This window comes from Oryctolagus cuniculus, chromosome 10, assembly GCF_051225735.1.
Source record: "Oryctolagus cuniculus isolate XC-2025 breed Fujian yellow rabbit chromosome 10, ASM5122573v1, whole genome shotgun sequence".
In the NCBI taxonomy this organism is placed as follows: Eukaryota; Metazoa; Chordata; class Mammalia; order Lagomorpha; family Leporidae; genus Oryctolagus; species Oryctolagus cuniculus.
Genome location: NC_142876.1, coordinates 104442454 through 104455005, shown reverse-complemented (window position 1 = coordinate 104455005; position 12552 = coordinate 104442454). Strand labels below are relative to the sequence as shown.

Below are 12552 nucleotides of genomic sequence, written 5' to 3'. Positions count from 1 at the left end.
CCTCTCTCCTGGTCAATTGCACTGCAGCCTTCAAGACCCACATCTGACTCCCTCTGCAGTGAAGTCTTTCCTAATTCCCCTAGGCTGCTATTCCCCAAACACGTTTCCTTTTTTTCATTATAAAACAAATACATGCTCATTATAGAATATGGAAAACATCACACAGAAAGGAGAATCCCTGGTGGCCCCACCTGCCACTCACAGCACTTGCTCCCTGTCTGTACAACTGGCTTCCCTGCCCGTGCAACACTTCTCCGTGGCAGAGCTCCTCCTGTGGAGGTCTCAGTGCCCCCTCCATTCTTACCTACCTTTCCCTACCTCCTCTCTACCCCTCCCCCTCCCCATCTCCATATCCAGCCCAACACCCAACACACAACTGCCACCCAGTGAACCTAGGGCTTTATCAGAATGTCTTCTGATACATAAAGCGGACCCTGAGCTTGTCTTGTTTCTCTTCAAAGCTGTCCCGATCTTAACCAGCACTGGTTTTCTTCGTTTTTTTGCTACACTCTCATCCTGAGCGGGGCAGACCAGGGCTCTTCAGCTGGCATCCCGGCTTACCTGCATCCCTCTCATCTTCTGGAACCTCGCAATGGTGTCGCTGAGGGTGTAGACGCGGACGTGGCCCATGTGCAGCTTGCCAGAAGGGTAAGGAAACATGGAGAGCACGTAAAACTTGGGCTTTGATTTCTAGGAAGAAATGACAAAGAGCATTTATCAAGCATTTTCTTGGAACTCTTCACGCATTAATAGTTGGCATTTTATTCAAGGTGATAATTTAACACCTTAAAGGTTTCCTTTAACAAAAAGTTTCACACCATGTATATTGCCAAAAAATATATATAAAAAAAAATTCAAAGCCCTGGTTTAAGCTAAAGCGTGTCTAAAAATTATGCTGAATAATCTTATTTAAGCACTAATCACTCGTATATATTTTTAACATTTTTTTTCTCTTTTAAAAGTTGCTTTTTTTTTTTTTTTTGCCGGCGCTGTGGCACAGTGGGTTAAAGCCTCAGCCTGCAGTGCCAGCATCCATATGGGCGCCAGTTCTAGTCCTAGCTGCTCCTCTTCCAACCCAGTTCTCTGCTATGGCCCGGGAAAGCAGTGGAAGTCCTTGGGCCCTGCACCTACATGGAACCCTGGCTCCTGGCTTTGGATCAGCTCAGCTCTGACCCTTGCAGTCATTTGGGGAGTGAACCAGCAGAATGGAACACCTCTCTCTCTCTCTGGCTCTCCCTCTCTGTAACTCTTTCAAATAAATAAAATAATTCTTTTAAAAAAATGTTTTTTTGTACAGCATCTATGTGGGTCTTAAAGAATTAGCTATTTTTCCAAGTGGGGTTCTAGCACCTTGAACTGTATAAATCAGGAAAACAAGAGTTGAATCACATAGACGTGGTATCTATAAAAGCGGGGCCCCTCCCCAAATACCCTGTAGCAGGATTCAGACTTGGACACAGCAACAGGAGCAGCACCCTAAGGTGCTGGCTGGGGTCCTGAGTTTCCCCACTGCATTATGAGCTTATCTTTCTTTCAAGAGCAAAAAGTCGAACAAGGGAGCAAACAAGAAGACCGTGACCGACCAAGAGAAGCCTGCTGCTTTCCTGGGTGAGAAATGGGCTCCGTCCCTCTCCGGCTTCCCATCACGAGAATCACAGGAAAATGCTCTGTGGCTCGGGACAGAAGGAGCGTGGGCCGCGCGTCCTTACTGGGTGGCTGACTTCTCCATCTCAGTTCTTCCGCTGGTAAAACGGTGGCTGCTCTCTCCGCTTGTGCCCACGAGGGGACAAGGAGAGATGGGTCACTGAATTGCTGCATGTGGGGGACCTGTGGTTCCAGGGAGAGGGCCGTGATCTAATCATCTTTCTCCATCTTCCCAACACCCAGCAGGAGATTAATAACTGCTGGATACGTGGTTACTGGCCTCTGTGGGAGCACAGTTTCACCAAAGGGCACTTTCCCCAGCACACTTTACAAATGTCGTCCAGGCAACGGGAGGCCTCTCCTCCCCCAACCCCAGCCGTCAAGTCCTCCCGCATGGTTTGGGAGTCAGAGGGCCCTCTGCAGACAGGAGGAGCCACCCAGTCACGGTCACGGAGGGTCAGAGCCCCAACTCTCAGCACTGTTTGTCTTACTCATTTCTCTTTCATCTTTCTGTCCCGCTCCCTTCCTAGAGCTTTACTAGGCTTCTTTAAAGATTTGCTTCCCCCACAATAATGAGAACGAATGCAAAACAACCTCCCCTAACCCTTCCCGTAACCTCGCACGGAATGGGTTCTTCCCGATCTTTTACTAGGTGTCTGCGTGACTGACACTGGACACAGCCAGCTGTAATCAGGGGGCCCAAAGGAACCGGCAAACGGACATTCGCTGTCAAGTTTCAGCAGAGGCGACAGCTTTAACAAAGTCACTCACAAGTGGCCACCAAATAAACAAATAAAACCTGAAGCGAGAGTCTCTCTGTCCAGCTCTTTCTCTAGAAATTACCCAGGAAGAGTAAGGAAAGCTGCCTGAAGACAGAGGAGGCAAGAGGAGCACCAACAAGGGATCCAGGGGACAGGAGGGCTCCTAAAAAGGTCATGGAAAACGGAATTAAAAGCTAAGTTTATGGGGCTGGCACTGTAGCACAGAGGTTAATCTGCTGCCTGTGAGGCCAGCATCCCATATAGGTTTAAGTCCCAACTGCTCCACTTCTGATCCAGCCCCCACCCCGGCTAATGCGCCTGGGAAAGTGCTTGGGCCCCTGCCACCCACATGGGAGATCGAGATGGAGTTCCAGACCTCTGGCCAGCCCCAGCCATTGCAGTCATTTGGGGAGTAGCCAGCAGACAGAAGAACTACCTCTACCTCTCTCTCTCTCTCTCTCTCTTTCTGCCTCTGCCTCTCTGAAATTCTCCCTTCCAAATAAATATATAAATCTTTAAAAAACAAAAACAAAAAAACCAGAGTTCATGGAAAACGCATGTTAGGGAAAAATGGTGCAGGATGGAAGGTGGCACTGGTCATGCACTTCAAGTGGAAACTGCAGATCCACGACCCAGGAGCACGAGGGAGGCCCTGAGATTCAGGAGTAGCTGGGGACTAAGGGACCAGACAGATACTTAGGGAGGCCTTGAGATTCACAGGTAGCTGGGGACTCAGGGACCAGACAGATACTGCACGTCCTTACGAAGGCCAACAGCAGCTAATCCTCTCCTCGTGTAGACGTGTTCCTCCAAGCAGTTCAATAACGCATTCCTCAGCTTAGTGCAGAAATGAATGTAAGATCTCTCCTCTCTGTTTCAACCTAACTCCTCCTTGCAGCAGACAAGGCCCGCTCTTTGGGAATGTTTAGGGCTATGGGAACAAAGCTTGTCAGAGTTATTTGGGAGCCAAAAAAACAGTAAAATCCTGAGAGCAAAATTTCTTCTGGTTTTTCATTTTAAAGTTTGTACTTAAAACTATTTTTCTTTGACTATAATCATCTTGTTTTTATTACACTAATGTATTTGTTATGTCGTGTTTACTATTTAACAATCTCGCCCCTGGCATTTTCCACATACTTCACGTTCACTAGTGTCTCCTTCTCATGCATTTGCTCAATAAAGACAAAATGAAGAGCAAAATCAAAGGACGCATCACAGACGAGCTGGGGCAAACTCCAAGCCGAGTTTATGAAAGATGAACAGCACGATACTGCTGGCCAAAGTCTTTCATATTCATGAACTGCGCTGTTTATGGTGAGAAGGTTTTCAGCCTACTCGGTCCCTGCCTTTTGCTTTTCTGCGTGAATTAAGTCATTTTCTTCTGTGACGATGAAATGAGTTTGATCATCTGCGGGTGGAGAGGGGAGAAGAAATTCTAAGAGTTTATGCTATAATTGAGCAAGAATTTGATTGAAAGGGAAATTTTCATAATTACATAAAAGTGGAAGAAGTCAGGCCTTTAAAAGAAATTAAGATTGCAAGCGACAGGAGAAGCTGACTGTTATAAGTGGGTCCTATTATTTTTGTCAGTTTCTGCCTTTAGAAGACAAACGACTTCTATCTCTTCACCACTCACGCCCAGAAGCTGTGGCTGGGCCAGCCCACGGCAGAACAAAAGGTGCACCTCCGTGCAGGTGGCGGCAGGGCCAGAGCTTTGCCACCCGCTGTGAGGAGCAGGAGCTTGTGCCTCTCTGTTCATCAAAAACCAGGCAAAAGAAGGCCTGGGGAAAAGTAGGAGCCCAGGAACGCGCCACATCTGGGGGCAGTCCTGACTCCATCCCCTCCGCATCCTACCAGCTGTGAACCCAGGCAAGCGAGCACACCTCCCGCTGAGCCTCAATTTCCTTTGCCCCAAATGAGGATAAGGACACGGACCCTCAAGGTGGCTTCAGGATTAAATGAGATAATCAATGCAAAGACGGTGCCTGGCACAGGCCAAGCATTCAGTTCTTTCTCTGTTTTCAGAACCGTGTGACTTTTATTTTTAATGTACAAGCTTTGGGATCTAAGGGCCAAACCTCCTCCCAGACTCAATCTTATAAATGTCTGATCAGCTGGGGAAGCCAAGAGGGAAACTCCTCCTTGTCTCTCTGGGCTTCTGGGGAGACTTCACTCATCTGTCCCAGGGGATTCTGTTCTGTGCACACTCCTCAGTCACTTTCTTCAGTGCCCACCTGTGCACAGGAATCCACGGGCACTGAACCCCTCCCCACAGTCACCCCCCAAGCTGGCCGTGGCCACGGTGGCCTTGTTAGGGGGCCAGTCGACAGCGGGTGGATCCTCAGGTACACTAAGATCTGAGGGTCTCATTCCTGGATGTCAGGAGTGAGCAATGGCCTTCTGGTGTTGGGATATCATTTCACCGGAAAGCCATCTTGGGATCCTTCACCAAGACCCCAGAGACACAAAATGTACAGCAGCAAGGAACACAGGTTCCTTCTTGAATGATGGTTACGGTAAGGACGGCAAGACAGCCAACTTCTAAACACTCTGTGGATGGATGGATTTCAAACGCATCTCAGTCCAGAGTGACAGCTGTTACAAATGCTTCAAACCAGCAGTCAGTCCTGCTCCCAATTTCTGATACAAACACACCACATGTTTTTATCCTCTTATTTACTTAACACTTCAGTGAGTAAAATGTGTTGAGCCACATTTTCTCATTGGACTTTGCAAACAAGTCTGTGAGATGAACAATGCAAGCGGCCTGAGTATTCATGAAATCACTGGGTGGGCGCACGCTGGTTCCCTAGGGCACAGCCGCTACGGCAGCCCAGGCTCTGGCTCCTCACTGAGTGTCCTCTCGCCTTTTTTCTATTCCCCAACTCAAACCTTGAAAGACTGCCCACCGGGGATCCCACATTTCCAAAATCATAGAAATTTAGTTTATTTTGATCCATTTAACATTTAAAAAAAAAAAAACTATATGCATAGGAAGAATGAAATGCCACAAAATCAATAATCAACAATTTCAAAATGTTTGGAAGTCACTAAATTACAATCTAATCCAAAAGAGAGAGACTAATTGTATTCCCCTCACTCAGAATTAAACTGTTGCCCAGAGTTTGTTTCCAAAATGCAATGATTACATCAGTCGGGTCAGGTTTACATGATGGCTGTTCCCTTCCTAATAAGGTTAAAGTCAAGCTTTCATTATAAATTTGTGCATTATACTCAAACCTTCCTTTTTATCATTTCATTTTACTCATTATACACTGTTTCTCTTTCAATACTAGATTTTCTAACTAACACCAAAAGCCATCTTTGCAGATTAACACAAATAGCTTCCCTTTCTCCTGTCCCTTTTTCATGATAACCAGTCTTGTAGAAAGACTAAGTGTGGGGGCTGGCACTGTGGTGTAGCGGGTAAAGCCACTGCCTACAGCACCGGCCTCTCATATGGGTGTCAGTTCAAGTCCCAGCTGCTCCACTTCTGACCCAGCTCTCTGCTAACATGCCTGGGAAAGCCACAGAGGATGGTCCAAGTCCTTGGGCCCCAGCACTGACATGGGAGACCCAGAAGAAGTTCCAGGCTCCTGGCTTCGGATCGCCCACTCCAGCCACTGCAGCTATTTGGGGAGTGAACCAGCTAATGGAAGATCCCCATGCCCCCGGCCTCTCTCGGCCTCTGCCTCTCTGTAACTCTGCCTTCCAAATTATAAAAAAAAAAAGAGTAAGTGTGATGACAGTGAGAATCAGAAGATGGGGAAAGGCAATTCCAGCGAAGTCTGTGCACTTACACCTACTCCACAGCTTGCCCTGGCTCTAATGTCATTAGTTATACAGACAGTCTGTGTATTATTTGGCTGAAACTATTACAAAGGAATGGTCACCACTGAAGAGAAAAACTCCTTTTACAGTGCTCTGCTCTCATCAGACCCAAACACCTCATGGGAAAAATACTACCTACAATTTGTCATTTCGACCAATACCAAGATTGAGCCACAGCAGGCTGGACTCCCAGAGAAGGAGCAGCCAGGTACAGTCAAGTACTTCTCACAGTCAATTCAGGCAAAGCGCTAAGTCGGTGCATCTGGACGAGAAGCACAGAGCTGCTACGGCAAGGCTGGACTCCAATCCCAGGTCACACCAGGACAGGGGCAGCTACGCCCTAACCCAGTGTGCCGAGGCGGCAGAACAGGTGACGGGTTCACGCCAGGGGAGGGGCAGATCATTCTGGGAACAAGCAGCCGGCTGAGAGCCCAGCACCTGCCACTCCCCCTGCCAGGTCCCTGTGAGCCAGCCCATCACATAACGGAGCTGACACCTGCTAGTACTCCTGTCTTGATGAGTTTCCAGTAGGCTGGTGCTGTCTGCCACGCACTCTGTGTGTACAATATTACCACGAGGCCACGTCTACCACACTGCAAACTCCTCCGGGCACTGTCTTCCCAACATCTCGGCTACCCCTCAATCCCCTGGGAAGCAGATGGGTGCTACTATCACCCTCCACCTTAGGTAAGCAAACTAAAGCACAGACAGAGTCAATAATTTGGCCCAAGGCCACGGACTTATTAATGACTTACAGTCGTGCGTGGCTTCAGTGACAAGGGCGTTTTAGGCAAATCTGCTGAGAAATCACAAGGTGTACTCACACAAGCCTCGACAGTGCAGCCTACGACACATCTAGCCTGCAAGCAGTGCCTGCTCCTGGGCTGCCAACCTGTCCAGGACGCTGCTATACTGAGCACGGCAGCAACTGTAACACCGTGGCATCCACTCGTGCACCGAAGCATCGCTAAACACGGAAAAGGCACAGTAACAATCCAGGACGAAAGGGCGAAGGCGCCGCGCCTCTGTAGGACACCTACCTGGAGCGGAGCTCACAGGATGGGGAGCTGCTCTGGGAGCGCCCGTGCGTGAGCGGTGAGTAAGGGCGAGGGCCCAGGCAGCACCTTACCGCACACTATGGTACACGGTAGAAACACGGCACGCTTGGACTGCACCACACTTCTTAAAATCTGTTTTCCTCCAGTAACATAAATTATTTTTAATTGTTTTAAAGTTTCTGACTCTTTTAGTGCTTAGCTTAAAACGCAATTATATAGTTGCACAAAAATATTTTTATATCCTTATTCAATAAGCTTTTTTTTTTTTTTTTTTTCAAACTTTCTGTGTTAAAAAGTAACATACAGGGGCTGGTGCTGTGGCTCACTTGGTTAATCCTCTGCCTTCGGTGCCACCATCCCATATGGGTGCCAGGTTCTAGTCCCAGCTGGTCCTCTTCCAGTCCAGCTCTCTGCTGTGGCCCGGGAGGCAGTGGAGGATGGCCCAAGTGCTTGGGCCCCTGCACCCGCATGGGAGACCTGGAGGAAGCGCCTGTCGGAACGGCACAGCTCCAGCCGTAGCGACCATTAGGGGAGTGATCCAATGGAAGGAAGACCTTTCTCTCTGTCTCTCTGTCTATAACTCTACCTATCAAAAAAAAAAAAAAAAAAGTAACACACAGGGGCTGACGCAGGCATCCCATATGGGCGCCAGTTCGAGTCCCGGCTGCTCCACTTCCAATCCAGCTCTGCTAATGGCCTGGGAAAGCAGTGGCAGATAGAAACCTAGAAGAAGCTCCTGGCTCCTGGCTTTGGATCAGCCCAGCTTCAGCCGCTGTGGCCATTTGGGGAGCGAACTAGCAGATGGAAGACCCCTCTCACTCGCTCTCTCTCTCTCTCTCTCCCCCTCCCTCCCTCTCTCCCTCTGCCTCTGCATCTCTATAACTCTCTGCCTTTTAAATAAATAAATAAACCTTAAAAATTTTTTTAAAAAAAGTAACACACAGGGACCTAAGTTGTGGTGCAGCAGGTTAAGCCACTGCAATACTGGCATCCCACATGAGCGCCAGTCAGAGACCCAGATGCTCCATTTCCAATCCATCTCCCTGCTAATGTGCCTGGGAAAGCAGAAGATGGCCCAAGTGCTTAGGCCCCTGCCACCCCCATGAGAGGCCTGGATGGAGTTCTAGGCTCCTAGTTTCAGTCTGGTCCAGCCCTAGCTGTTGTACCCATTTGGGTATCTCTTTCTCTTTCTATCTCTCCCTGTATCTCTCTCTAACTCTGCCTTTCAAATAAATAAAATAAATCTTAAAAAAAAAAAAGGTAGGGGGGGGGGCGGAGCTGTGGTGTAGCAGGTAAAGCCACCACCTGCAGTGCCAGCAGTCAATGTGGGCACCAGTTCAAGACCCGGCTGTTCCTCTTCCGATCCAGCTCTCTGCTATGGCCTGGGAAAGTAGCACAAGATGGCCCAAGTCCTTGGGCCCCTGCACCTGCATGGGAGACCCAGAAGAAGCTCCTGGCTCCTGACTCTTGGCTTTAGCCCTGACCATTGTGGCCTTCTGGGGAGTGAACCAGAGAACAGAAGACTTCTTGCTCTTTGCCTCTGCCTCTCTATAACTCTTCCTTTCAAATAGATAAATAAATATTAAAAACTAAGACACAAACACACACTTGGCCTGGCCTGCACAGGGTCTTCTACCTGCACATCCTGTTCTCCTGACAGGTTTTCAGGGTCATCTCCCATGACAACCTCTCCCATGACACCTCCTGAAGGATCTGCTGGAGGCCACTTCACTGTCAACTTAAAAAAAAAACAATCAGTAGAAGTGCCTTCTGAAGCAACGATAAATAGTAAATACATAAGCCAGTAACATTTATTATCAAGTATTATAATTGTATATTCTATAAAGATTTATTTATTTGAAAGGCAGAGTTATAGAGGGAGAGAGTGCCAGAGAGATCCTCTATCTGCTGGTTCACTCCTCAAATGGCTGCAACAGCCGGGGCTGGGCCAGGCTGAGACCAGAAGCCAGAAGCTTCCTCCAGGGTTCCCACGTGGGTGCAGGGCCCAAGTATTTGGGCCACCCTCCTCTGCTTTCCCAGGTGCATTAGCAGGGAGTTAGATCAAAAGTGGAGCAGCTGGGCCTTGAATCGGTGCCCATATGGGATGCTGGCATCACAGACGGCAGCTTTACCCGCCACACACAACGCTGGCCCTGTATGTGCTACACTTTATACAGCTGGCAGCACAGCAGGTCTGTTCACGCTAGCATCAGCACAGACACGTGAGGAGTGCTCCGTGCTAGGGCCGCCACCACGCATGCCAGTGCTTCAGAATGTCAGAGGAAGATGGAATTACATGCTAAGTTTATTTGGGTACCAACATATACACACATTCTCCACGAACTTTTTGAAGACCCCTTCCCTCACGCCTGGATTTTCAATGTTCTAGCACCAAAATGCATCTTTTAATTCAATCATCCAAACGTCTTGGAGCACCCTCAACATGAGGCCTGTCACTGAAGAGGTCTCTGTCTGGACTGTCGCTGACCCCAGGCAGCCTGACCCCGGAGTCCGAGCCCTTCGCCCCCCTCCGCCTCCCTCTTGCAACGTCTCAGGATACTCACGTCCGTTTCTGAAAGACTGGACGGCTGTTCCCGTATCCGCCGATGCCACCATTTCTCAACATCCTTTCTTGTCTGCAGTGTGTACTCCTTGGTCCACTTTCCCGTGGCGCTGTAGATACTTCTGCTGAGTCCTAGAATTACCCCCTTTTCCCATCCGATGACACTGGGCCCACGGCTCAGCTGCCTTTTCAGGAGACAGGCGCCAAAGCCCACTCTCCACCACGCACACGCCATGCCTCAGGAGGTGCGAAGGCCCTGGAAGAGGACAGAAGGCAGACTTCTGAGTGCCCGGGCCGGACCCTCCAATCCACACAGCCCAGGGGTGCCTGCCCATCCATGCACTTTCTTCTTCTTTTCATTATTTCTCGCCCTTGAAAGAGTACTGTAGAAGTTAAATTGAGCTACACACAAACTTTTGCGTGGAAAAGGCAGTCTGTGCCCCCAAACACCAAGGATACAAACCTCATGGCTGGGCCAGCTCCTAACAACCTCTCAAGTCACATGGCTGGAAACAGAGCTGCCCCTGCCCTCCTCTTTAGGAAGGCCAAGGTCCACGCAGCAGGCTTCCTGTCCTGTCTCTCCAGTCCTTGCAACTCCAAGCACATCTTGACTTGGCCCCAGACCTCCCAAGAGGACCAGCGCCTCTCAGATATTATTAGCATGTTTTACATTGAGTTAAAGAGACCTAACGGGGTGGGCCTATCCGTTTACGCACATACAGCCTCGTACTTTCACCAAGTATGTACGGAGTGCCGCTAGAGCTGCACGCGGCTCCAGGACCCAGCAGTGAACAGAAGCCAAGTCCTTCCTGCATGGCTATTACACACTTCCGGGGAAGCAGGCAGGAGACAGGGGATACAGAACATATGTGCAGTTGCGGTGAGAGCTGTGAGCTTCTAGAACAGTCCTCCAGGACATGCGGCTGCAATCCACAATTCAGCCTTAAAGTTCCACAGGTGTCCTCATAGGTGACTTCTGGGAATGACCTCCGTGAAGAAGTTTCATGTTTTGTGGAGGTGAGGTCTTATCAGCTACTCAAGGTTTTAGGCCAAATACCTGAAACTTTCTGCTTTCTTCCTATGTCTATTCTAGATGCACTACAGTAAAAAAAAAAACAGATGAAAAAACAGATCTTTCAAAACCAAGAAATAAAGAACCTTGGCATTCTAAACTGGTATTAATTCTTTGATGCTTTCAAAATCCTTTTTTAAAAAAAAAAAAAAAGATTTATTTATTTATTTGAAAAGCAGAGTTACAAAGAGACAGAGACAGAGAGATAGGGGTCTTCCATCCACTGGTTCACTCTCCAGGTAGCCACAATGGCCAGAGCTGAGCCAATCCGAAGCCAGGAGCCAAGAGCTTCTCCTGGGTCTCCCACGTGGGTGCAGGGGCCTGAGCACTTGGGCCATCTTTCATTGCCTTCCCAGGCCATAGCAGAGAGCTGGATCGGAAGTGGCGCCTATATGGGATGCTGGCACTGCAGGCGGCGGCTTTACCCACTATGCCACGGTTGCCAGCCCCTCAAAATCCTTTACATATTTCAGTTTTGGCCTGTTTCACAGAGGTGCTGGATCACAAACTTGCCAGGAACGCTATTACAGGCTTAGAAAAGTGGGTTTCACACTCACATAAAATAGCTTCATGGCATTGGCATTTTACAAGTTGGTCTGTCACTCCAATTCTTACTGCATTTAACACTTCTTGCTTATTTAAGGGTGGAATCACAGAAAGACTGAGAAAAAAAAAACAAAACACGAGAATTCCATCCCTGTTGACTTGGCTATTTTAGTGTATAGATCTGAGTATTAGGGTGCACCCACGGCATTGGTTGAAAATTAGCAATTCTATAGGACCAATCTACATGCATTACTCTGTAAACCACACTTACTTTAGGGTTTAGATTAGCTCTATCATGGAAGCCATGGATCTTATGGTCCTCCCGCTAAGTCAGCATTTCCATACCTTTCCAAGCCAACAAACAGGCCCTGTTTAGCAGAGACAAACCTGTGCATGGTTGACATTCCTCTTCCAGGCAGCATTCCCTAAGCACAAGTAAGGACAGTGTCCTGAAAAAGACCAACTGGCCTGAACTGCTGGGTTCAACGCTCGTTAGTTCTTGATGAAGGAACACCAGAATGCAGGTGCACCCCCAACGTGAGCAATACGAAGGGGGGTCATTCCTCCATGCAGAATCTAACCCCGTCTCTGTAACTTGCTTTCACGTTGTACATCAGATCACAGGTAACACACAATAACCCTGTCTACACAATCAAACAAGCTTTCTAAAGGTGTTTACATAATACCTTACTCACTAAAATCTCTCCTTTGCATATTCTCATGGACGAGAGAATCCTTAAACAGATAGGAGTACTTGAAGTAACATAAAGTTCTTAAAGAAAAAACCACAAACAGAGTAGAAAATGATGGCATGCTCAATTAATAAGAAAAAAATTCCAAATACAGCCCTGCCTCAAATAATAAATCAGGGTCAATGCCACATAAAGAGCATTTTTTAAAAGGTGTTATAAAAGAAGATGAAACACAGATGTGTCATTAATAAATCTTTACAACGGACAGAATGCTCCGTCCTGAACACTCAAACAATGGAAAAATTCACAAAGGAAAGTAGTAACACATCTGATGCTAAAAATGTAAAAAACCTGCATATTCAAAACATGAAAATCAGAAAGTAAA

General features: G+C 48.0%; 1 protein-coding gene across 11 annotated transcripts in view; it reads right to left on the bottom strand.

Moving 5' to 3' along the window:
• Positions 1-12552, bottom strand: part of LARS2 (leucyl-tRNA synthetase 2, mitochondrial) — a 283596-nt gene that overhangs the window by 148449 nt on the left and 122595 nt on the right. For 7 of the 11 annotated variants that reach the window (XR_007921592.3, XM_051851689.3, XM_051851691.3 and 4 more), the window contains 3 exons: positions 9859-10113; positions 8931-9032; positions 562-690 (listed from right to left, as the gene is read on the bottom strand). Coding sequence is in view for 7 of the 11 variants with exons in the window: in XM_051851689.3 (XP_051707649.3) it covers positions 562-690; positions 8931-9032; positions 9859-10092 (465 nt within the window). In the remaining 4 variants the exon portion in view is untranslated. The remainder of the gene's footprint in view (positions 1-561; positions 691-8930; positions 9033-9858; positions 10114-12552) is intronic. The other 4 variants (XR_016214329.1, XM_089305569.1, XM_002713281.6 and 1 more) reach the window with 1 other exon arrangement.